Here is a 26,857-nt window from a genome sequence, read left to right as displayed (position 1 = left end):
CTTATGCGTAGCATATGCTTAAAGTAACACTGCTGGCATCCCCAGAGAGGATAAAATGGACAGCAGGACTTCCAGACACTCACAAACTAAAAATCACTGGTTTTGTTACTTCTTCTTCCGATGGCGCTACAACCTTTTGTGGGTCTTGGCCTCCTGCACTATCTTCCTCCAGTTGTCGCGATCCTTGGCAACCTTCCTCCAGTTGGTATACTTCCTCATCCTCCTAAGATCTTCTTTCACACGGTCCAGCCACCTTTCCTAAGGTTTGGACCCGGGTATGTCCTTAAGCTACGTCCAAAAAAGAGGCATGGGCACTGAATGACATCTCGCGTTGTGTGGTAGGGCACAGTACAGCGGATGTTATTCCAAATCTAGAGCAGAGCCTAACTGGGGAAGTACATCCACCTTACAGAAAATATCAGCCAAGAAACCCTACTCATAGTGTTGTGATCCTGCCGGTAAGGTTGCCAGAGCTCAACGAGGGTGTGGAGTGTTAGGGTCGGCAACGCGCATGCAGGCGTCCATAGGCTACGGAGACTGCTTACCATCAGGCGGGCCGTATGCTTGTTTGCCACCGACGTAGTATAAAATAAAACGCTTACCACTCTAGGTCTTTTCTGTTGTGGCGTCCACCTTGGCATAATTTTTGGAGCTCTCATATCGGGGATCCTTTCGAGATGGCTCACCCATCTCAGCCGCTGGGATTTGCAAAACCTAAGTATCCTGTTTGACCAGAGCTTCAAGTTCATGGTTCATGCGCTGCCGGTAGCTACCGTCAGGCTCCATTAATGGACCATACATTTACCGCAGTGCTTTAGCTTCTTTTCGTCCAACTGGGTTGTGGCCCAAGGCGAAATCGAAGTTCTTCAATTGCGGGCATTTTTCTTTGTCACTCTTATGACCCCCAGGGGTCACGGGTGTAGGTGACAATGACAACGGGCCTGATGATGGTTCGGATGGACCTTTGATTGAACTTACTGGTTTTGTTACTACATGTTATAATTATAATAATTAATAAACCAATCAAATGTTACATAACTGTGACTTGCCTCGAAATAATTTGGAAAACTTTATAACCATTTTACTGTTGTAGGTATTTGTCTTTAAAATGTCATAACTGACGTCTTCCTCTCATTTAATTGATCTACAGACGGAACCACATTTTATTTTATCCTATATGTTAAGGCTTGTGCACAAATCCCGCGAGGTTTGATAAGGGGGGAGGGGGGTCACGACAGATCACATTGGGGGGGGGGGGGGGTATAGGGTGTATAAGGAGACCTCACGTGTATTTTTTCATAGTGAACGAAACTAAGAAAAAATGTGTACCACATACTTTTTCTCGGTTTCGTTAAACATAAATCTTCACTTGGCACTTCAAAATAGATTTACTCTATACAATACTATTCATCTTAAAATTAGGTCCAATGAAAAAATAAAATAAAAATACACGTGAGATTATGTGGGGCAGGGGGGTTTAGCAAAGAACCTCACCAAATAACACCAAGGGGGAGGAGGGGTAAAAAAAGTAGCCGAAAAAACCTCGCGTGATTTGTGCACAAGCCCTTAGAATGGGACAGCAGTATATATCTTTTATACTAATTATAGCTGTGTCTCAGTCTGTTGTTTGTTTAATTGATAATTAAGTTAATCGCTTAAAATCACATTGTAATAGAACACGCTACATTTCTAAGGAAATCATTATAACATTTGATAAAGTCCCTAGTAACACACTTATCTAATAACGATTCCTAATTACTAAATACAACGTCTATAATCGAGTAAACATTAGCTTTAGGTCAATATAGCAGTCGCCATCAGATATATTGTAGTAGGCGAGGTGCTCAAAAATATCTGAACACGCACTCTAACGCCTTGACAATAGAGGCGTGTTCAGATATTTGTGAGCATCTCGGCCGCTCCGATATATCTGATAGCGACAGTGCACAAGACATCATTAGCTACTATTTCTGACTCTTATTACAATGCCGTAAGGTGTATTTAGTAACTTTAGTTTATACAGCAAAGAACAAAGGAAGAGATACTGGCAAAGTGGAGAATGTACTAAATACTAAACTTGATATGTTGTTAGTACATATGTTGCTAATGATAACGGCCTAAGAAACGATAATGTTTAGTAAATTTGCTTTCTTCACTTCTGACATCATAGTGGGTAATATTAATAAACAATATTTACAAAATCCATTTGCTTTGAAAGTTCTACGTTATTTCGATCCACTTGGATACCGAAAGTAGTTACGGTCACGTCTGAAAATATAGATACCGATGACAAAGTGCCAAAAATATGTATACACCTAAATATATGGGTAAATGGGTATTGTTTATATATTTTTGGCACTTTGTCCGTATCGATATCTTCTAACGTGACTGTACCTGCCATTGTTCGATTTAACTTGTTAGTCCGGGTTGTACCTAAATCGTTTTCTTATTCACGTGCGGAAGTGTCAATCCAAATCGCATTCGTTCGTTTACAAAGTATGAATTTGTTTGCCTTCCACACTTGTATCATATAGAAGTATTGTTAATTATTACTTACTCAATTAAAGTAAAATAAATTCCAAATCACCACACTATGGTAGGGGTCGAGACGATTTGACATTTGTATCTAAGTGTAAATAGAGATAGGTGACCATTATCACATTATCAGCCACGCGCGAGGTCAAGTCCGCAATTCAAAAAACATTTCATCTAATACTATAAATATCTTGCCCCCCAGACTAGTAATAAGTGCATGTATTCCGAGGTCAGCCTTGAAGTGGTCAGTTGGTGTTGGAATTGGAGTGGAGGAGGTGGAATTGGGAATTGAAATATGATCCGTGATCTCAATATATAAACATCATGACTACGCATAATTATGAACACACTTGAATGATTCTAGAAAAGAAAAGAAATAATAACCCAACATTTTTCTAATTAAAATGTTTTATTAAATTTTTTTTTATATGTGTAGTCTACACGCATATCATAAACCCTCTATGACGCATTCAAAAGGCAAAAATGAACATATCATAACTTGTGTGACGTTATTATAAATCTCGCGTGTTAGACTCATTAAATATGAGTGCGTATTTTAATGCTTTTCATTTCCTAACGGTCATATAAACCAGGGGCCGGACAACCCTTTCCTCGATAAAATACATTCAATGGGCGTTCGTTTAAGACGGCTAACCCAAAATACTTACCTATTCGAACCGATAGCCCATTCATTTTACTATACCTTACCAAAATAGTTACCAAACAATAAATCTAACCCTTTAAAAGGGCTACCTTAACAATTAAGCGCCAGCGACGGAATATATATATAAACAACGCTCTCCATAGTAATATGCCTTCCAAAAATGACCCAGCCACAATGACAGCTATCCCTTCTCTATAAATATGCCCTAGCAGCTTTGTATTATACCCAATAAACTATTTCCCGCTATTAAAAAAAGTTGTGATTGGTCAATAAAAGTTTTGATTGGCTTTAATACAATTCTAAGCGTCAAACCTCTTGCGCGGCGTTACAATATTCAAGATTAAATACTCGTAATATTTTCATTACTTGGCATCTAACACGAGTATCGATTCCATTTCGCCACACCCTCACGCGTATTTGACATGCTAAGTGAATGGTCATATGCTCAAACACTTCACACTAAACTGAACACAAGTCTGAAAACATTCAAATTGACGTAACTCCATTCTATTTCGCGATAATATTGCTAACTACCATCAAATTATGCCTTAGAATTTTGTAAACTTGTTGCCAACTTGGATTGTATTTATTAATTGTGCTCATAAATATCTGAACACGCACTCAAACGCCTTGACAATAAAGGTGTGTTGAGATATTTGTGAGTAGCTTGGCCGCTCCGATATATCTGGCGGCGACAGCTTCTGTGCAATTTAAGTCTTATTGCAAGCAGATAAGGTCTACCAATAGTTAGTTATGTGTGGTGCTGTTTGGATATACTTAACGCGTAGTTGGTGACGTTTTAGAGGCACGACACTGGGATATATTGGTGCTAATAAGCGTTAAAAAAACAACTTCACAAAATAATTCTATTTTTTTCATGACACCATAGAGCATCTAAAGGCGGATAGAGCGTTACATTATGGAGTTCTGGACTGGATGTCGTTCTACCGCCTTTCGGCTGCGGCGGCTGTCGCGGGTCGCTCCCCACCGACCGGTGGGGAGGTCTATTGGCCGTCGTGTGGAGGACGGTGTGTGCTGCTGGTGTGTGGGCCAGCTCTTTGCTACTGATAGTTACCCAACCCCACGACCCCTAGCCTGGTGATACCGTTTATGGATTTATACTGGTAACTTGATGGTCGTCATGCAACTCCAGAGGAGTTACATGCGCGTTGCCGACCCTAACCCCCTTCCGCCCCTCGTTGAACTCTGGCAACCTTACTCACCGGCAGGAACACAACACTATGAGTAGGGTCTAGTGTTATTTGGCTGCGATTTTATGTAAGGTGGAGGTACTTCCCCAACCGGGCTCCGCTCTAGATCTGGAATGACATCCGCTGTGCTGTGTCCTACCACATAGAGCGAGATGACATTCACAATGCCCATACCTCTCTTGTGGACGTAGTTTAAGGACGTACCCGGGTCCATGTCTTTTTAAATTCCACTTTTTTATAATGGATGGCTCATTTTCTATCCATTTAGCTAAATTTTGTTATAATATTCAACATGTGTCAAGTACCCAATTGTGTAAGTCCGCATTTTCGCAGTACACACGAAAAAGCCTGAGTCTAGTCTAATCTTTGCTCCCCGCTATCTACATTTTATCACGTGTGTCTCGCCGCTATCATACAATCGTAATACTCTTAATCATTGTTTGCGCCAATTCAGTAATGTTAGTAATGTAGCGGAACTATTATGCAATTCGCAATTGGGAATTATTAATTTCTTATTCTGTATTTGACGAAATTGAATAGTATATTGTGCAACGAGGGGGGATAAGTGAAATTTTGGATACGAGGGTGGTAATTCCCGACAGCCGCAGGCTGGAGGGAATTAAAGACCCGAGTTTGCAATATTCTTACCCCCGGTGTTACACACAATGTTTTTCATCACACTTGTGAAGAAAATACTAAGTTTTAAGCGAAATAGTTCTTAAATACGGTGACATATCAAACATTCGTCCGCCATTTTGTAATTTCTTGGCAGGTGAGACATCGAGGGCACAGACCTATTCGGCATTCAGCCACGATTGAAAATTATGTACAAATATTTTAAACGGCTGTTAAATTAATCAAATTAAATAATTTAAGACATACAAAAATATTAAATTATAAACGTCAGTATTTTACAAGTAAAACTCATTTATGCTACTTGGTTTGTATGAATAAGTGGCATAATAAAATAAAAAAAGATATAACTCCCTAGGGAGTTATAGCGTTTTTTTCACAATCCATAACTCCCGTGGGAACAAAATAGGCCTTTGTTCTTCAGCACACCTGCATGAAATAAGATCTTTTTCGAGCAAGTGTGATAAAAATGAAATTAATGTGTCTACGGGTCGGGGGTAAATATTTGTACAAAACTAAAATGAAGCCCGAATCAAATATTGAAGGAAAGTATGCCAACGATGACTTTATTCATTAAATAAGTGGCAAGTAGCTTATTCAGGACCTTTCTTGGACATTGTGAAACAGACCCTAAGACTACATGATAGAATCAACTCAGTATATTTCTTCACACAACTATACATTCAGCACAACTTTGGCCTTGATCCACATTAGGCTGAATAGTGAATACAGACAGACGGACAGATCCAATTTGCGGATGTTATTCTCTGAAGTCAATCTCAATCTGCATTTCGACGATTCGCACGTCGACGTGCGAGCGAGATGTCGCTATAACATGGGGATAGCGTTGTCTCGTTCGAACTCTCGATGAGCATTAGAAGACTGTGGAAAGAAAAGTACAGTCAGCGATAAAAGCTTGTACCAAAAATTAAATTTTTGGCACAAATTATCTATAAACCCGGTGATGGTCCTACCCCACCTTACCTTATTTAATCTTTTTACATACACAGAGTTCCTTGACCAATATTGTTATTGCACTTTGATTATCTTCTGACTCACTACCTACGTAGCAATAAATTGTAAACATGTTTATTTAATGTTTATTTCTAACCAATTAAATCATCAAAAATTGCACTTTGTATTGCACCCTACTAGTACAGTCATTATATCCAAAAAACCGACGCTACCCGTAAATAATCAGTTCTTGGATTTTTTTTTCGTAGGGAGCCTGATTCGGTCTACTTTTTGAATTTACACTCCCAGTGACCCCCCCGAGGGACCTACGAAAAAAAAATCCAAGAACTGATTACTCACGGGTAGGGTCGGTTTTTTGGATATAATGACTGTACTATATTTCATATATAATATTTTTATTATTATTATTGAAAAAATAAATTTTTATTATTGATTGCTCTCATGCTACTTTTATGTGTATCCAAAATTCTCATATTGCTACCGTTGATATTGATTTGTCTTTCACCTGTTAGTTTGATCCTTTCGCATTTTCTCAAAGGTTAGCTGAAAGAGATCCCTTTTAGGGATTTTCGCCTTTGTACATAATTTTTTTGTTTGTTTTGTCTGTTTTATGTTAACCTGTGTATGTGCAATAAAGTGACATACATACATACATTTTATTATACCTGAATTTAAACACCACCATAGTATTTTTTTTTTTGTATAAATATTTTATAGGACGTTTTTACACAACTTGACTAAGCCCCACAGTAAGCTCAAAAAGACTTTTGTTGTGGGTACTCAGACAACGATTTATATAATATACAAATACTTAAATACATAGAAAACACCCATGACTCAGGAGCAAATATCTGTGCTCATCACACAAAAAAATGCCCTTACCGGGATTCGAACCCAGGACCATCGGCTTCATAGACAGGTTCACTACCCACTAAGCCAGACCGGTCGTCAAATAGTATGATTATACTATTATTTATTATGTGACCAAAGCATTATTTTTAGTAATTAATTTTAATTTCTTAAAAAAAATCCATTAAAAAAAATATTGCTGCAATGTACATATAAAAAAAAGTTATATCTCACAAGGCCACAAGTGACCACAACAAAACGGCTTAGTTCCTAAAGTTCGCATCAAAAGTGCTTAATACTGAAATGGTATAGTAATTTAAATAAAATCATTATTAATATAGATAAAGAAATGTATGCAATACCATAGCATTTAGCAAACGAAAACCGCAGATTTAAGTTTTAAAAATGTGGAAATAAGCCGTTTTGAAAAGACACTCCCCAAATGTCATTTGATACCTTAATTATTTATATCGTTAAACACGTTACCACGCTTATATTTTAATTTATTTTTAATTTAACAAGTTATATATTAGTTGTGTAATAGTAATTAACTACATACTCGGATGAAGAAAATGGTAGCAGTGTGCTGTGCAACAAAATTGAAAATTACTTTGAGCAAAACGAAACATTTTTTATTGACTGTTATGCAGTTTATTTGACAGTGACTTTATACTATAAAATTAACGCCATCTACCGAAAAAAAAGGTTGAGACGTATTATAAGACTGAAAGTTATCTAGTCAACATAAAATAAACATTAGCGCCATCTATATTTGCGTTCCTGTACTTAAAACCACGTCATCTGCTGCGAAGAAGAAGAATTAATAAATTGAACTGATCTTTATTTGACGCCGAGTTATAGAAGTGAATTCACAGTACAATCTAATTATACAATACAACCAGGAAAATACATTGAGGAACTAACTGAAATCACGACTATGAAAAAGAAATGTTAACGCCGTCTAATGAAAGCTATTGAGGTTTAGTATAATCGTGAATACAGTTAAACAACGTTTTATTTCGCCCGGACGATGATATAAGAGTTTGTTAACTGTACTGGTACGAAAATACAGTTCTCCATGTGGTGGCAAAATCATCTTCAGAAGAGACCCGAACCATCAGCCAACACCAAGAGATCCACAGTTGCCCAATCATCATCTACCAGAACATTCGGGCAACAGGTCATATAGCATTCTCGCAACTCATAAATAAGCACCATCTCTTTGTATACTAAGAATACTCCATTTAATGTCCGCGCCATCTGACATTAAAACTGAGAACTAAAAAGTAACAGCACTACAATTCAACTAGTTGCTTATAAGTCTACACCACTCGCTAAGGAAATTCAAACGATATCTACCAGCATCTATCGTCAATGTCCATGAGAGGTCTTAGAATTAGACTTATTCATAAAAAGGGAGCAACATCTTTTAGTAATCCCATCAAACCACTGAAGAAGTATCTCCATTTATTGAGAACTTGGCAGTGATTTACATCACTTACTCCGGACAACTCAAAAGATAACACCAACTACTGAAGAGATTTGAAAGATCAACGGAATATTAAAGTGGTACATAAGTTAAAAAAACAACACAATCATTAAAATCATAGCCTCGCCATCTGTTGATAATACGGAGAACTACAAACTAAAGTGATCGCGCTATCGCTAACTTTTGGCACTTCTACCGAAAGTTGAAAGTTCTGTTTACGTGTGAAAGGGCAATTGCCCATAAATCGTTATTGTTAGCTGAAAAGCGAAGTGAACCAGTGGAAATAACAGCGGTAATCACGGAGTTCTTCAATATGGTGGAGGATACGGCGGCAACGTCCGAGCGCGTCTCGGCGGCTGCCGTACTCCAGTTCGCGGCGCGGGAGGCGCGCGAGGGGCGCCGACTCGCGGAGTTCGGGGCACATGCGTTCGCCAGCGTCGCTTACAATACCTATAGTAAGTCTAACTTTTTAGAAAAAACGGTTTATAGACGGACCTTGCATTAGATTAATTGTTTATGGTAATGTTTATTTGGTGTAATATTTGTATCTATAGGAACACTGCTTTTATAGGGACTGCTACTTTCCCATTTAAAATGACAGATTTTGTACAATATATAGGTGAACACTACTAAAAAAAATAGTGACAGACAGTCTAGGACGTTAAGCTCCGACATCTAGTAAGACAAACGTTCTTACAACCGAACCCTAACTTTTTTTTAGTTATACAATTACTTGCAATAAAATTTAGTTTTACCAACTATTAACCAAAATATAGTAGCGCCATCTGTTGTTAAATCTGGGAACTAGAACCATAAAATACAGCGGTGCTACTTTTGGCGCTAATATTAAAAAAGATAAAGGGTAACTCTGCATACGTGGCAAAAACACCAGATATCCATAAATTGTAAGTTATATTTAACAATGGCTAAGAAAAGTCCAGTTCCCCTGCAATTCCTAGGAGTTCGTGCGTATGTAGCACACATGTGCATTGTGTCTAGTGTATGTTGTGCCGAAATAGAGATTATCATTATTCTTTGACGTCTTTGTTTACTGCAAACGTCTTATTTTTACACTAGATAAATATCAGACACTTGTTTCCCAATTAAAGTATTGCAAACTTGATATATTTCAACAAACATCTTCATCTTTAAATTGAAATGAACTCTAAAATCATTTCCGTAAAGTCCACTTTCTTTTATCAACTTGTTGTTAATTTATCAAATATATACGTTTGAATATAGACATGTAAGTAGTTATAACTAGTTCAGTACTCCCGGATCGAATTGGGGTCAAAGTTGACTGATAATGGGCAGACATCTTGTAATGCTTGCACTAGTTCTTACTGGTTTAAAAATCTTCGTTCAGCTCTGATTGGTTGTTTGAACACGAGTTTCTGATTCGTCTGGAAACCCGATTACAGTCGCTATCAGATACATGGGAGCGGACAACGCATTCAAAAATATATGGACAAAGCCTCTATTATCAAGACTTTAAAGTTAATGCTCCTCCGATATACCTGCTGGCGTCTGTACTTAGTTTACTGAAGACAAAGTACACTCATTTAAGTAGAAACAAGGCTTTTTATAGCTCAGATTCGCAACCATCTTCCTCCAAATTGGGGATTACACACCTCCCTTTGTTTCGGAAGACCCTGATGTCATAGAACTATTTCAGCAACTTCATTTTTCGGTATTTCTTCACAGAAAAAAAAGTAGAAGTAATGATAAAATTTTAGAACAATTATTTACCTAAATAAATAACCGCAAAGAAACATCAATCTTGTTATCTGAAATCCAACCTAGAGGCCAATTAACGGTAACGCCATCTAGTGAAACTTTCAGAACTACATACAGTGCACGCCATCCTACATCTGACATCAATATAATTATATGTGCTGGCAAACTCAATCATACTCCATTATAATAGGATTTATTAACTTCCAGCGGCTGTCGGCGACATGGGTGGGAGTGGGACCAGTTCGTCCTCCTCGCACCTCTCACCAGGCTGGCAGGTCAACGACCTCGACTTGGATTTACCCGGAGAATTGTCTATGAAGTAAGTATTCGGGTACATTCTACTTTTCTTTACTATAATAGTAAATCTCAGTAGTAACTTGCTGTTTACACAGAAACCTACTATTTTATCGGAGAAACCCGACCAACTACAAATAGGTACATTTTTAGAATAAATACCTTGCAATACTTATTGCAATGGGTATAAAAATATGTGCTTTTTGGAATGTTAAAATAGAAGAACGAATAGTTACCGATGGCTTCTCAATATGATTTGGGCCGTTAGTGCTGTCATGAAGTGTAGTTGTCTTACGATAGATGTCGCTACGCGAAAAAACGCTCCAAGCAGATCCGAGCACCATGCATTTAATTCTCACAGGCGTATGAAGGCCAAAGCGTTGAGGCCGACTTTAGGCCTTCAGGGTAAGTTAAGCCAAGGAAAGATTTGTTCGAGAGTGAAGCAAGCATCATTCACTTAGCGCCACTTGCACCATCCCACTAACCCTGGGTTACCCGGTTAAATCGCTAACCAAAGAGTTATTTTAAATAGACGTGGATTGTCAAAGAAAAATTTGTAGCCACAGTAAATGTGCTGCCTTCTTTCGACACAAATTTGAAACTTTTAGAACGCCATTTGACTTTGATCCTTATTCTTTCACTAATATGTGTTAAATTTGTTAAATATTAAAAAGTGGCGCCATCTTACCGGGCATCGGCTAAAGGTTGTGGCGGCATCGTTTCGAGCGTACCTATATGCGTATACCTTTGGCCTTTGATCTGTTAGATGGCGCCACTTTTTGATATTCTACCAAAAGTGGTGATATGGTGCTACTTTCCGGCACGCGTGCGGGAATGAGCACTTTCCGTGCATATGTCGAAACTTTAAAGAGCCATATTTATAGTAAAACGTTCTACGATATACGTGCGAATAGGTGATTCGCAACGAGTGGTCATAAATTAAAACACGATCGAAGGGAGTGTTTTAAATCGACACGAGTTCCTATTTCCTATTTTGTGCACTTGTATCGTAAATAACTATTTTGTTTCAAAAGTGAGGCGCTGCTGTCGCTTCCCTCACTGGCGGTGTTCAAGCAAGAAGCGCCCTCCCCCACCGGCGCCGTGCTGTCGCCGCCGCGCCGCGCCTGGCCGCGCCGCCTGCCGGACAGACAGGTAAACAAGCAAGATTAATGTTTACTGTTATAAAGTGTATGTGAAATGCAGCGATGTATTAACTGGACCCTTGTTAATTTAGGTTTATTATTAGGCGCGTTCACAGTATCAATAGATCTAGCCACGATTTTCCCACGAGGAGGATCATTCTGTGAGGTATCTCTATTGTACATTTTATTATTCATGGTGGAACTAGTATTTAAACGTAAGCGAAATAAACATATTCGATGAAACAAGACGCGTTTCAACCAATGATACTACACTCAATGACACTAATGATAGCCAATGATACTAATGATAATGATATACTATAGGTTTATAGATAGGTTTTACTCATACATAATGAGCACAAAAATTACTTCCATATTTAAATAAATACCTGTGAAATCTGTTATTTTTTATTAATTTTCGCATTCCATTTATCTTTGTCCTACTCGTTGTTAAACATAAGCTTGTCTATTTCTCTTTCGGTGTGCGGGAGCTCGTTAGCAAGTGCAATTTCTCTCTTACCTAGGCGCGAGTAAAGGCAACTTGTACATGTACAAGGTAAGCGTTTTAATTTTGGAACGCCTATAACAAAACTGGAATTAATATCATTGGTTTTAATACGCTAGATACTCCTATGCGCAGTGGCGGCGAGCAACTTTCGAATAACATTCGGGTAGTTGAGTGTACGGATAAACTAAGACAGCGTTCGGATAATTGATGGTCCGGATAATTGAGGTTCTACAAATACGAATATCTTTATTTCGCTTTAAAATGTGGTACAAAAGATGTTTTAAAAATATATAGTAGTCACACACATTCCACCAGAAACTGGCATGCAAAATTATTATAAAAAGTACCTAAATATAAAAAAGCATGCAACGGTACGCATTTAGAGTGCTTAAATCTAATATTCTAAATGTCAAAACACTGATCTGAATGTCTGATGATGTATTGTAGTAACTAGGCTAACCTCGTTGCAGATGAGCGACATGGTGGTGGACGGCGCGGAGGAGGAGCAGCAGTCCCCGCCGCACGCCGCGCTCATGGCCCCGCACGGTAACTACAACTACTTGTTTCATAAGGCCGCGGACTGGACGCACGCGGCGCGCGGCGGTATTGTCTGTTTCGGACGACAGCGGCGGCCCGCCGCGCCACGTGCGTCCAGTCCGCGGCCTAATATGTCTCATTAAAAGCCCATTTACTTAATGTCTTATTTATGTCATATGTCCGTATGTTATTTCAGGTGCGATATCGTAAATGTATTTATTTATTGCTTTTGCTACGTTCTAAGCGAGTACCTAACTCGTAATTTAGTTAGTCTCTTAAGTTAAGGTCCGTTTATATTTACAGACTTTAAGTGACTACCAGACACGTGCCGTGACAGACACAATAATATTCTTCTATACATTCTATACTATACTAAAACTCTTAGAATGGCATGGATATTCGACCCATGTTCTTTCACTGATATATATTTAATATCAAAAGGTATCGCCATCTACTCGAATGTCGGCCAAAGGTATATCGCCATCTATTCGTCATACATTTTTTTTGATATTTCGAGACTCGTTTTTAGGGTTCCGTACCCAAAGGGTCAAACGGGACCCTATTACTGAGACTTCGATGTCCGTCCGTCCGTCTGTCACCAGGCTGTATCTCATGAACCATGATAGCTAGACAGTTGAACTTTTTACAGATGATGTATTTCTGTTGCCGCTATAACAACAAATACTAAAAACAGAATAAAATAAATATTTAAGGGGGGCTCCCATACAACAAGCATAATTTTATTGCAGTTTTTTTATAAATAATGGTACGGAACCCTTCGTGCGCGAGTCCGACTCGCACTTGCCCAGTTTTTAGACTTTATTTGTCTTATACGGAGTAATATGTATATCCTTGCTATAATGTATATAACATGTATATGTTTACAGCCAACAGCCCTGAAAGTATGCAATGCCAACCCACCCTGCAGGGCAATATGATGCCAATGAGCGGTTACCATTCACCCCCCGCACTCGACAACAAAAGTAAGTGTTAAATATGAAGGTTTAAATAAACCTTATTCAATAGATGGCGCTATGATCAATACGCTCACAACTAATAGGCATGAGAGCATGCAATACCGTTCGCCATCTTTACTTGACAATAAAAGTGGCGACCCTTAATTCAAATATTAATATACAGATAATGGGGTAAGATGCCCATAATACTATTCCCCACCTGCATTTGACATTCTTGAAAATAATATTAAGTGGCGACATCTAGTTCAAATATAAAGATTCAAACATTACTCAATAGATGGCGCTGTATTCAAAACTTCCACAGCTAATAAGTCTGAAAGCATGCAATGCCAGCCTACCCTACTACCCTACTACCTACCCAGGGCGGTATGATGCCAATGAGCGGTTACCATTCACCACCCGCTCTTGATATAAAAAGTAAGTGGTGGTGCGAGCATACGACCAAAGGAAGTTTTAATTTTCGTGCTCGTAAAATTGGTAAAGTCGCGTGTAAGCGACATAAATTTGCGGCGTTCGATCGCGTTGACAACGACGTTCTGCTACACAAATTATGCCGTATTGGTTTCTCGCCTACACTCCTTAAGTTCTTTGCAAGTTACTTATGTGATAGGAAGCAATTTGTCAAACACGGAAGTTTCGTGTCTAAGGAATATCCAACGCGTTCGGGTGTTAGCCAGGGGTCGATCTTAGGTCCACTGTTATTTGGCATTATGATCAACGATCTTGAGGAAACAGTCGAGCATGCCAAGTGTCTACTCTACGCGGACGACCTGAAACTAATACTTGAAATAAAAAATATGACCGACTGTAAGAAGTTACAGGACGACATCGATTCTGTTCGTCAGTGGAGTACAACTAATAAGCTGTACTTCAATGTATCCAAGTGTTCTGTCATGACATTTAGTCGAGCAAAAAATCCGACACATGCTGACTACAAACTTGGGTCCAAGAGTATCTCTCGAGTCGTAACAGTCAAGGACTTAGGAGTTATCTTTGATGATCACCTGACTTTTCATGACCATATAAAAAAGTTAGCTGCTGAGTGCTTTAAAAGGCTCGGATTTGTTATCAGGAGTTCACGTGACTTCCGAAATCCAAGCGTAATTAGGCTCCTGTATACATCACTGGTTCGTAGCAAACTCGAGTCTGCGGCAGTCGTTTGGAACCCTCATGAGAGTACTTATGCACTGCTTCTGGAGAGAGTACAAAAAGCATTTTTAAGGTGCCTCTATAAAAAACTGCATGGGTACTATCCCTATCTATACACTACTAAGTTCTTGCTTGGATCACTTGGCTTCAACTCTCTGGAAGTAAGGCGTAATTACAAGTTTTTGACACATATGTGTAGCATATTGAGGGGAAAAAGTGACTGTCCCGACTTGGTGTCAAGACTTGTAAGACTTTCGGTACCGTTCGTGCCAAAGAACCAGCTCAGGCCGCGGTGCTCTAGTCTTTTAGCCGTTCCTCTTGCGCGTACAGTTTCGTGCAGAAACTCTCCAATTCTTCGAGCCCTCAGGACAATTAACGCGTTCTTTTCATCAGCCCCTGACTGCGATGTGTTTGCTAGCAGATGGGTAAATGTATGTCGTGAATGTTTGAAATACTGTGAGATGATGGATGAATGATTTGTTTTCTATTGTTTATTGTATTGTTTGACATGAAATTGTATAATTGCATATTTTAAACCACTTACCATATTTTTAATTTATAATATTTGCATGACTTAATTGTAGTTCAATAATTATGTACTATTTTGCATGTATACATTTGCCAGCGCTTTGGTGCGAACTGTAATGCTGTGTAAATATATCGTAATAATAATAAATAAATAAATAAAATTTCTTATTATGTTTTAGAGCATAAAGTAAAATTATCTATTACGACCCTAATTAACATAGCTATAAAGCTCATAATCTGCCATACAAACTATCCCCGTCCGCGCGTCACCGACCGCGCCGCGTGTAGGATTTTCTTTAGTCTTGAAAAAATACGGCAAAATAACCTAAAATATTTGATATTTTTGTATAATTTTCTCGCAATTGAAGTGAAAAGCAGAGTGTATAACTCAGGCATAGATGTCTATTTTTATCCGAGGCAATTTATTAGTTTGCACGCTGTTCTAAGGAGGTGAAAATTACCTTGTTTAAAACGTATTGTCAAACCCTATACACGTGCAACCTGTGGAGTGACTACACTAAAAAAGCCTACAGTGCTCTGCGCGTCCAGTACAATAACGCCTTCAGGGGGTTGTTGGGGCTGCCCTGGCGCTGCAGCGCGTCGGGGATGTTCGCCGCGCGGAGAACTAACGGTTTCCAAGCCGTGATGCGGAAGCGGGGGGCGTCCCTGAGCGAGCGTGTTCGGGGCAGTACCAACACTCTCCTGAAGGTGATTGCTGAGAGGATGGACAGCCCTATCCTTATTCACTGGATGTCTCTGCATGCCATTCCAAATTGTAATTATACTTTCTACTAACACACTTAGCCGTAAGGCATTACTAACGTAATATGGATGTTTTTGTCCGAAACAAATGCTTTCATTTCATTAGTCCGAGTGCAGCGAAAATCGCTTTATGCCCTTATTGTCCAATCTACTATTGTAGTGACATCTAGCGAGAAGTAGATGTACGCATATTCAATTCACAGATTTCACACAAGATAACTCTTCTTTAATGAACATACTATCGCTTTGAATTTTTCGTTTATATGAATTCCAACTCGTGAATTTGCTAGTTTTGTTAGAGTTTTAACGTTATTCGGGGCGGGTTATATTAACCTTATCGGCACGTTCAGACATTTGAAGTTAATAATTTTTCACCACACCAACTGGTAAAGGCCCTCTGGACTGTTCAAAAAGTATAGAGAAAATTGCATTTTATCCACATACGAGGCAAAATAATCTGATGTAAATTTTGAGTTATTTCCTTATGTTAGCTGGTATAATTGACTTGTAAATGATGATTTTGAATGGCAATTTTTTTTTTTTTTTGGTATTTCATAGTTAGTATTTTCCCCGCATTGGTGAGGTGAAAATCATTTTGACTATCCGTGTTCAAGTATGGTAAATTCAGTTGATTAGAGACTTGATTGCTTGTTGCAGACGGCGGCCTGCTGATGTGTTCGCCCGTGAGTTCCCTGGACGGGTTCCTGCAGTCGCCGGCACACGCGCGCGCGGAGCCCAGCTTCAAGGACGACACCAGGTAACTTGAACTATACGTTAGTCTCCACACTACCGCTGTCAGGGCAGGGACATACATTGAATGCCTTTCTGCTTATTCTGCTCGCCGCGTTTGCACGGCGACAATATCTCGCACGCGAGATATACTACTACTATCCGTCTTTTTAGGGTTCCGTACCATAAAGGTACAAAAGGAACCCTTATGGTGCGACTCTGTCCGTTCGTCTGTCCGTCTGTCACATCGCTAAATATCTCGTGAACCACTTAAGCTATCGATCTGAAGATTCTGTGAGATTACACGAAAGACACCTTTTTTCATATAAAAGAACAAGTTTTGAAATCGTTTCAGATAATATAGAATTAAATAAATAAATATTATAGGACATTATTACACAAAATTATCCTCGAAAAACCAACATACGTGCATTACATCGTGCAAATTAGTTAGACAATTTGCCGATAGATGGCGCTGTACACAATTATGCTTAGTATTCTTCTTGTCAAGTCTTTTGTGTGTATTTATAGTTACACGATATATTTGAAAGTTTGTACGGACCGATTTTTTATAACTGTATTCAGAAAGGGACGGGTAGTCTATCTCAGGAGTCGCGGCGCACTCGAGCTAAGCTTACCTGCTGTTATTCAAATCCCTTCTATTTTTAGCATGGCAGATATCTGACTGCAAGATTTTTTCTTCATATTTCTGCTAGCATATTTGATTTTGTAGCTGTTTTACAATAATACTCACGCTTGATTGTATCCTCAGTAGTTTCGTAAGTATGGCTTGATTTAAACGTGTGGGGTTCTGTCGAAGTGCCTTATTCATTTATTTCAAACGAAATACTTTGCGTCCCAATATGGCTTCTTACGTACACCATTTCTAAAATCAAATCAAGCATCTTCTAGAGTCAGACCAAGCTAAGTTTGCAGCGATTTTGATAGCCCAGACTAATTTCATAGAAGTTTGACGTTTAAAATAACACTCGCACCGTCTGGGCTATCAAAATCGCTGCCAACTTAGCTTGGTCTGAGTCTACATTAGCTTGAATCATCATAAAACTACAAACAATTTTCACATAATCGATGTTATCAAATGTCAGGTATAGAAATGAATAACATATTTTTTATTTTTTAAGCGGGTCACTCACGCGATTTAAGTCACTTTGAATTTGGATTCGGGTACGTCCTTAAACTACGTCCACAAGAGAGGTATGGGCGTTGTGAATGTCATCTCGCTCTGTGTGGTAGGGCACAGCACAGCAGATGTCATAGTCAAATAATCTGATCTAGAGCAGAGCCCAACTGGGGAAGTACCTCCACCTTACAGAAAATCGCAGCCAAATAACATTAGACCCTACTCATAGTGTTGTGTTCCTGCCGGTGAGTAAGGTTGCCAGAGCTCAACGAGGGGCGGGAGGGGGTTAGGGTCGGCAACGCGCATGTAACTCCTCTGGAGTTGCAGGCGTACATAGGCTACGGATACTGCTTACCATCAGGCGGGCCGTATGCTTGTTTGCCACCGACGTAGTATTATGTAGTATTAATTACGTGAGTGATTTGTTTTAAATGTTTTAACACGTTGGAATCTCACAGGAGTTTTACTGTATGGAGTAGATAAATGTTTTCATTTATTGTCGGTTGCAAAATTCACGTTGTCTGTAAATCAAGATGGTTTTAAAAGACCTGCTGGCGAAAAATAATGATTGGAAAAAAAATGTTAAGTCATAATATTAGGTTTATATACGTTTTGACCAATTAGACATTCCTATTAAAATTTTGTTTGGTTAACTTTTTTTTGCGATTTCAAGATCGATTTCGGGTAAAATTTGGTCATCAATACACCACACCATACATATTAAAGGAATACCTTTCTCATATAAAGCTCACATTCCATCAATTGTATGCTCGCCTGCCTATTTACTCCATGCCATGCAAAATATTAATTATTAAAATCGGATCATGTAACCATATAGTTTAAGGTCTGGGGCCTATTGCATAATAAAATACAAGATTGTGTATGTAAAATGACTAATAGCAAAAAGAATTAAAATTATAGGTGGATTGTCAAAATAAAAAACTTAGTAGCCACAGTAAATTTACTGCCATCTTTCGACACATGATTTTTACTTTTAGAACGCCATTTGACTTTGGTCCCTATTCTTTTACTGATATGTGTTAAATTTGTTAAATATCAAAAAGTGGCGCCATCTAATAGATCAAAGGCCAAAGGTACAGCGGCATCGGTTCAAGCGGTGGCGCCACAACCTGTAGCCGATGCCCGGTAAGATGGCGCCACGTTTTTGTTATTTAACACATGAGTGAAAGAATAAGGATCAAAATCAAATGGCGCTCTAAAAGTAAAAAAAAAAAACAAAATTATTTATTTTATAAAATTATTTAGTTTAAATCATGTGTCAAAAGATGGCAGTACATTTACTGTAGCTACAAAGTTTTCTTTGACAATCCACCTCTATTTGAAATTATCTTTGCTAATAGTTTAGCTTGCATTTTATTATGCAATAGGCGCCTGGGTTCTATTTCACCAGGCAGCAGCAAACAAGATTGCTAATTTATTCGGAGAACCAACAGCTATCAATTGCAGAATAGTTATATATGTAAATAACGAAGACCCAATTATAGGTTCCCACCGGTAGCAACAGGTTAACAAACACTTGCCCCCTTATTCATAAACGTGTACTAAAGTTACGATGCCACTGATCATCGTTTGTCCCTTTCCGACGTATTGGTATGATGGAAAGGGACAAACGATGATCAGCGGCATCGTAACTTTAGTACACGTTTATGAATAAGGGGGATCGTGTTTATTGCATTATTGGCGCGTATGGAGCTTGGCCCCAAAACTAACACAGCTGAGAGTTAAGTCGTTAAATAGGGCTTTAAATCTACTTAATTTAATTGTATGGGCACTAAGCGGAATGCCATTGCAGAACTGAGATATTTGTATTTTAGTCAAAATGTCATCACCCTAATTACCTACGCAATAGAGTCCAAGTAAGTAAAGCAATTGCTGCAGGGTAGATGTTTGCGAACCGCTGCGAGAGCGGCAAACCATTCGCCGCGCTCGTCCAGCGAAGGACTCTATTGCCTGGGTAATAAGGGTGATGACATTTTGACTAAAATATAAATATCTCAGTTCTGCAATGGAACTCCGCTTGGTGCCCATAGAATTAAGTAGATTTAAGTACTTACTAAATAGCCCAACACTCATGTTTGTTGGTTTTGGGTTCATTTTGACGCATGGTCCTTTAGGCTAAAAGGTAGCGCAAAAGAAGCTGCGTGGACTGTAAATGTGCATCGCCTGCTTGTCATTGTACTAGGCTGCAGAGGTAATTGACCTGCATGAAATTCGTTGGCAGCGGCGGTTCAACTATCTCTGCAGCGGACTGTACATACTTTTGAATTAATGAAGTTGGGGAAAAAAAACGCTCCAGAGTGTTGCGGAGATTTTCATTTTGAACGTGTTTGTACCTCCGATGTAGTAAAGGCGTTTAATTCGGTTAATGTCAAAAAAACGAATGACCTCTGGGGAGTCTCTGTCCATGCTGTCAAATCCTTAGTAGAAATTATAGCGCCTGACTTAGTAATTATATTTAACAACAGTGTTGATTGCGGCGAGTTTCCTGATTTAATGAAACATAGTAAAATAACTCCTTTATTTAAATCGGGTAGCAACTCTGACCCCACTAACTTTAGACCGATATCTGTGCTACCAACGTTCAGTAAGATTTTTGAAAAATTAATTCTTTCTCAATTAGTACGACATTTTAACGTGAATAATTTAATGCATAATAAGCAGTTTGGTTTTACACGGGGTCGCTCGACAACTGATGCTGGTGTTGAGCTAATTAAGCATATCTTCGATGCCTGGGAGGAGTCACGAGATGCTATAGGTATCTTCTGTGATTTGTCTAAGGCCTTCGACTGCGTTTGTCATGAAACATTAATCAGGAAACTACACTATTATGGAGTTAGAGGAGCGGCACTGGATTTACTTAAGTCCTACTTAAATGGTAGAATACAAAGGGTCGATGTGAATGGACAGCGATCACCGGGGTCATTGGTCTCTATGGGTGTACCACAGGGGTCAATATTGGGACCTTTCCTGTTCCTTATCTACATAAATGACTTGCCATTCCTTGTAAAGACCCACCATGATATAGTATTGTTTGCAGACGACACTTCACTTATTTTCAAAGTCAAACGACAGCAACAAGCTTACAATGATGTAAACGATGCTATTTCTAAAGTAGTAAATTGGTTCAATGTTAATAATTTATTGTTAAATGAGAATAAGACTAAATGTATTAAGTTTGTCACTAGTAATGTAAGGCATGTACAAACAAGTGTCATTGTGAAGGATGAGGAATTGGAACTAGTTGATAGTACAGTTTTTCTTGGTATAACTTTAGATTCTAAACTCCAGTGGGGTCCCCATATTGCTACTCTTTCGAATAGACTGAGTTCTGCAGCTTTTGCAGTAAGCAAAATCCGTCAGTTAACTGATGTCAAAACAGCTCGATTAGTATATTTTAGTTACTTCCATAGCATTATGTCATATGGTATTTTACTGTGGGGTGGTGCTTCAGAGATAAATACCATTTTTGTTCTGCAGAAGAGGGCTATTCGAGCAATATATAAAATGAACCATAGAGACTCACTGAGAGATAAATTTAAGGAAATTGACATCATGACAGTGCACTGTCAATACATTTATGAGAATATTCTGTATGTGCATAAAAATATTGCCGATTTTAAGAAAAATTGTGACATTCATAATATTAATACTAGAAATAAACATAAGCTCGCCGTGCCCTTCACTCGGCTCCATAAAATTAAAAAATCATTCATGGGTAATTGTGTGAGATTTTATAATAAACTTCCAAACCATATTACTGAGTTACCAATTAATAAATTTAAGAATCATGTAAAGCGTAAACTTATTTCTAAAGCTTATTATACCACACAAGACTACATGAATGATAAAACAACGTGGGATTAATTGTGATTCGAAATGATTAATTATTTATTATATTTGAATAATGATGATGAAATGGATATTCCAATGCATGTATTTCCTTTGTTGTTTTTATTATATTTGTTTGACATTTAGAATTTATTCTAGAAACAATCTAGACAAGTATTTTTTATACATTTTTTTTGTATGACTGTATTTTGTGAAAGTTTTAGTATTAAATTTGATCTATGAATTATATTCATTAGTATTATATATGGAATAATATTTACAACATCAATAAATTGCTCTGATAATTAGATTAAGATAATTATATGTAATACTGTCTTACTATTCATAAGTGCTTGTTGCTAGGCCTACATGAATAAAGTATATTTGAATTGAATTGAATTGAATTGAAATTAAATTAGCCTATTTCATGAAAAAGCTGTTTTTGTACTATAAGAGAACTTTAAAGAATTACAAAACAGTGTAAGTAATAGTTTTTCTCCGGAACTCATCAAATACTGTCATTGAAAAAAGAATATGGAAGTTAAAATAAATACTTGTGTAAAATGAGCACTGGTGCTTTTTTGCAATCAAATCAGCTTGTTATCAAAGCATAGAGAAATAAGTAAGCATGGAGTGCTCACTCCATACACCAGTTTTGTTACCAAAACGCTTATTATTTTCGTAGTTGACATCTAGCGTCGAGTAGCGAATTTATCAGTACTGCTACTTGACAATAGATGTCGCGACGAACGAAAAGTCTAATGCTCAACAATCTTCAGCTAATATTATAACCGGATTAACCGGAATTCTATTTTCAACTCCTTCTGCTTGTAATATTCTCTTCTTCCTTCCCTTAGTCCCAGTTTTATCTGGTGTCGGATCTCCTTGTACGGCGGCGCCAGGACGCTCTATCCTGGGTTGTAGGGGTTAGGTTCTGGGCTTTCATCTCCCACTTGATATTGGACCACCATATTGGATAACTCCTTCTTTTTTTTTTTTTTTGTTCCGAAAAGGTAAGCATTTGACCACAATCTCACCTGATGGAGAGTGCCGATGTAGTCTAGGATGGAACATGCTTACCTAAAAGATGTCTGCTTGTAATATTAATTGTAAATTATTGAGCAATACCCTTTTCATCAGTCGCGACACCGTTGACATCTAGTGTCAAGTAGCGGTAATAAATCCACTACTCGACGCTAGATATCGACTACAAAAATAATAAACATTTTTGTAACAAAACTGATGTATGGAGTGAGCACTCTATGCTTGCTTATTTCTGTATGATCAAAGCCAGCCTGGTGAAATAGATCTGACACCATTAAAGTCACTCAAATATAACTCTTAAGCCAGTGATGTTAAAGCGGTGTTTGTATTCCAGCGCGCTGGGTACAGAGTATTGCTGCGGGCGCGGCAGCCAATGGGACGGGTGCTATGACGGGCCCCACACGTTCATAACCAAGTATATTAACCACATTACATGATAAATGAATGGCGCCTACACCACTTAACTTAGATTGGGAGTTAAATCTAGTTTAAATACATACATTTATATTACACTTTAATCTCATTCGAACGACAATAACAACTTAGTATCAAAATCAACCGTCTAAGTTAAGTGGTACGTACCTACATTGAATTTACTGATATCTAACAAGTTACATGCCTCATAGGCTTAAGGATTGCTTACAAATAAACTTATGTACAAACTAAACATATTTTGTGCTTAATGCGTTTTAGGAAAGGTATTCTTATGGTAATTCCAATCAAATGGGTGCACAACTACACATGCCATCTATTGTTTTTTTAACATGTGTCAAAAAATGGGTTCCAATTGTCATCCTTTGGCTACGGAACTGTAAAAACGGGTACCATTGCATGCGGTTTCTCTATGCGGTTGGCAACTGTTAAAGGTTCGCGCCATCATAGCTTTCCCCTGTCTCTAGTTTTGTTCTATAAGAATTGGCTTCATCCAGGACTTAAAATTCTAAGAAAAAAAAAACAAGAATTTGACACTATTCTAGGGATTGACAGGGCAAGCTATGCTAACGCCATCTGCTAAATACATCGACCGGCCAACCAAATTTGATTTATAGTACCATTCACACTGTTAACGGTCACATATCGTAATCTAAATGACCAGCCAAGAGTATTGCTGTTCGTACATACTCTTTACTGCGCACCACACACAGTTTCAAGTACTATACTTTTGTATCATGAATTCATGAAATCAGTCCAAAACACTGGGAAACAACGATAAAATAGGTCGCTGCGGTCGGGGGCGTGTGGCGCTCACCATTGTCCGTAAACTCTGAAATGAGAAGTGATTAACTGTGTACCATACTCATTAATCATATAATCCTCAGGTTCCAATACGTGCTTGCGGCAGCCACATCCATCGCCACTAAACAAAACGAAGAAACACTGACGTATCTCAACCAGGGGCAACCTTATGAAATCAAGCTAAAGAAGTTGGGAGACCTGTCCCATTATAAGGGGAAGATATTGAAGGTAAGTCAGGCTTGGTTCACTGTGTACCATTCTCAGGTTACGGCAGCTATCACAATAGGTCACTGCCTGGTCGACGTGGCACTCAAAGGCCCACGAATTCCAATAATAAATAATAATACAATAGGTGCTTGAACACTGACGTATCTCAACCAGGGGCAGCCTTATGAGATTAAACTGAAGAAGTTGGGAGGAATATTGAAGGTAAGTCAGGTTTGGTTCACTGTGTACCGCATATAGGTTCTAAAATATGCTGGTAGAAAAGGGGTATTACTAAGGAGAATTAATTTTGCATTTGTAGGCATATATTCGAATCATCAGATGCTAGATACTTTTCACTATAGGAACGTAGACAAAAATGAGAAAAAATCCTTGATATGCTAATGTATAAGGAGTTTTATTGATTATTTTTACTTTTTTATTGTTATTTATAATGTCTGACAATGCAAATACAAATACAAAAACATGTTGTAAATACTCGTACTTATAAATTTTATAATGTTGATTACGACAAATCGGTACTGTACCAAATTTGCATCATGAAATAAATAAATCAAATCAAAAGTAAATAATTTGAATTAAAGATCGCAAGATCGCTCTTTCATTCATTCTCATTCATTTTCACATTCTACTGTATACCACAAAAATGCATACAATATGTGTATAGTTATATTCAACAGTCTTCCTGATGAGCTAAAGCAAATTAATAGTAACCAATTTAGTAATAAGATTACAAAATGGCTGTCTGAAAATTGCTTTTACAGTGTTAGGGAATTTTTAGAGCAGAAATTAGTAAAGTAAAATTTTCAGTAGTAGAGTTTATGTATATTTCTTTACATCTTATTTTTAATGTATTCTCCCAATGACTTTTAAATAAATTATATACGACATCCATTTTGCAATTTTACTTTTAATATCAAATTTTAATTTATCGATGTTAGTTTTATAAGTTTTATTTATTCTTGGACATTCTATTATTTAATTTTCGAATTGTTACAAGTGGATGTTACTATTATTATTATTTTACTATGAAAAATTTAGCCACTGTTTTATTTTCTTAATTTTTCTATACTGATTTATTTTATGTTAAATTTTGCATGTCGTGTCTTCGACTGAATACTGACACTTATATGTAAAACCTTTTCTGTTATCATCTTGTACCATACGTATTCTGGCAAATAAAGAAATTCTATTCTATTCTATTCTTGATTCGTACAGTCAGCATCAATAGTAGCGGATGAAACAACGCGCCAAAAGTAATAAATCTCTAAAATTTACGTTCACAAGTATACCTTATACCGTCTTAATCTTAAAGAAATAAAAAAAACCACCGACCTAAAAACAGCACTCCAGACCTATTACGCGTACGCATATAACTGGTTGAGCTATGGAATAATATTCTGGGCTAATAGCACAGACGTACCGAGCCTATTCATAGCGCAAAAGAAACTCATCAGAATCCTGGCAAATATTGAACTACCCGATAGCGCCGCACCTTATTTCCAAGAATTTAAAATACTTACACTTCCATGCATCTACATCTTGGAAATGTGTAAGTTTGTCCGTAAATACCCTGAATTTTACACCAAACGGGAAAACGCGGTAAAAAATCGTAACATGCGGTACAAAAATAAATTACAATTGCCATCCTCACGGCTTAAGCTGCACTCGGCTGGACCTCTTGTAATGTCCATAAAAATTTATAATTCATTACCAGAAAGTTTGAAAGATGAAAAATCTGAGACTACCTTTATTAGAAAACTAAAAGAGCTACTGATTTCTAAAAATTATTACTCCTTAAATGATTTTTTAAATGATAAGTTTTAAAAATATAGTTAATGTATATAAAATAATATTAGATTACATAGTGCCTTTCTCCATATTTGCTGCGCCCAACAGGGTACATAATGTGAGAACATAGAATTAAGATTACCACCTGTATTTAACCATTATGTGCAATAAATGTATTGAGTATTGAGTATTGAGTAATTGTTCTACATATAGGACCATCACATTTTGTTAAGCTGTTACAGAATGGTAGATACTTTTGAAACCTTATTTGATCCGCTACTTTTGATGCTGACTGTACGTGGTATGGTATTTGACTTCTTTAAAAGTCAATACGAAAATGAATGGGTCCTACCTTCAATGTTTTAGTCTCCATGTGAACATGAGGATATAAAAGCACATTTAAATTTTGTTGTTAACAGAGCGTGATCAAGATATGCTTCCACGAGCGACGCCTTCAATACATGGAGCGCGAGCAGATAGCCCAGTGGCACGCCGAGCGGCCGGGAGAACGCATCGTCGAGGTAGGAGTACGTCGTCCTTGTGTCCTGCCGGGAGTAGCGTTGCCGGAGCTCAACGAGTGCCGAGTGTCACGGTCGGCGACGTGCATGTACTCTGGAGTTGCAGGCGTACATAAGCTATTAAGACTGCTTACCATTAGGCGGGCCGTATGCTTGTTTGTTTGACGTAGTATAAGAAAAGGTGAACTTGTTATGAAAAACGTTCAGTCCTACAAAAATAGAGACTGCTTCTTATATCTAAGAAACAACTGATTAGTTTATGACATATTTTGGTTGGGCAGTAAAGCTGTCGGGAGTTTGGCTTTTTCGCCAAATATTCGCGACACTTCAACAT

General features: G+C 37.9%; 1 protein-coding gene across 3 annotated transcripts in view; it reads left to right on the top strand.

Annotated features, from left to right (window-relative positions):
• The window catches only part of LOC133532198 (transcription factor CP2-like protein 1), a 68,598-nt gene that overhangs the window by 6,929 nt on the left and 34,812 nt on the right, over positions 1-26,857 (top strand). The window contains exons 1-9 of one of the 3 annotated variants that reach the window (XM_061870749.1): positions 7,404-8,811; positions 10,301-10,412; positions 11,422-11,539; positions 12,508-12,583; positions 13,462-13,557; positions 16,648-16,747; positions 23,088-23,168; positions 24,073-24,217; positions 26,425-26,526. In XM_061870749.1, the coding sequence (XP_061726733.1) occupies positions 8,670-8,811; positions 10,301-10,412; positions 11,422-11,539; positions 12,508-12,583; positions 13,462-13,557; positions 16,648-16,747; positions 23,088-23,168; positions 24,073-24,217; positions 26,425-26,526 (972 nt within the window). In that variant the 5' untranslated portion in view covers positions 7,404-8,669. Of the gene's footprint in view, positions 1-7,403; positions 8,812-10,300; positions 10,413-11,421; positions 11,540-12,507; positions 12,584-13,461; positions 13,558-16,647; positions 16,748-23,087; positions 23,169-24,072; positions 24,218-26,424; positions 26,527-26,857 lie in introns of those variants that run through there. The other 2 variants (XM_061870747.1, XM_061870748.1) reach the window with 2 other exon arrangements.

This window comes from Cydia pomonella, chromosome 26 (genome assembly GCF_033807575.1).
Source record: "Cydia pomonella isolate Wapato2018A chromosome 26, ilCydPomo1, whole genome shotgun sequence".
Classification (NCBI taxonomy): Eukaryota; Metazoa; Arthropoda; class Insecta; order Lepidoptera; family Tortricidae; genus Cydia; species Cydia pomonella.
Note: the sequence above shows the minus strand (reverse complement) of the source record. Positions and strands in the feature narration are given on the sequence as shown.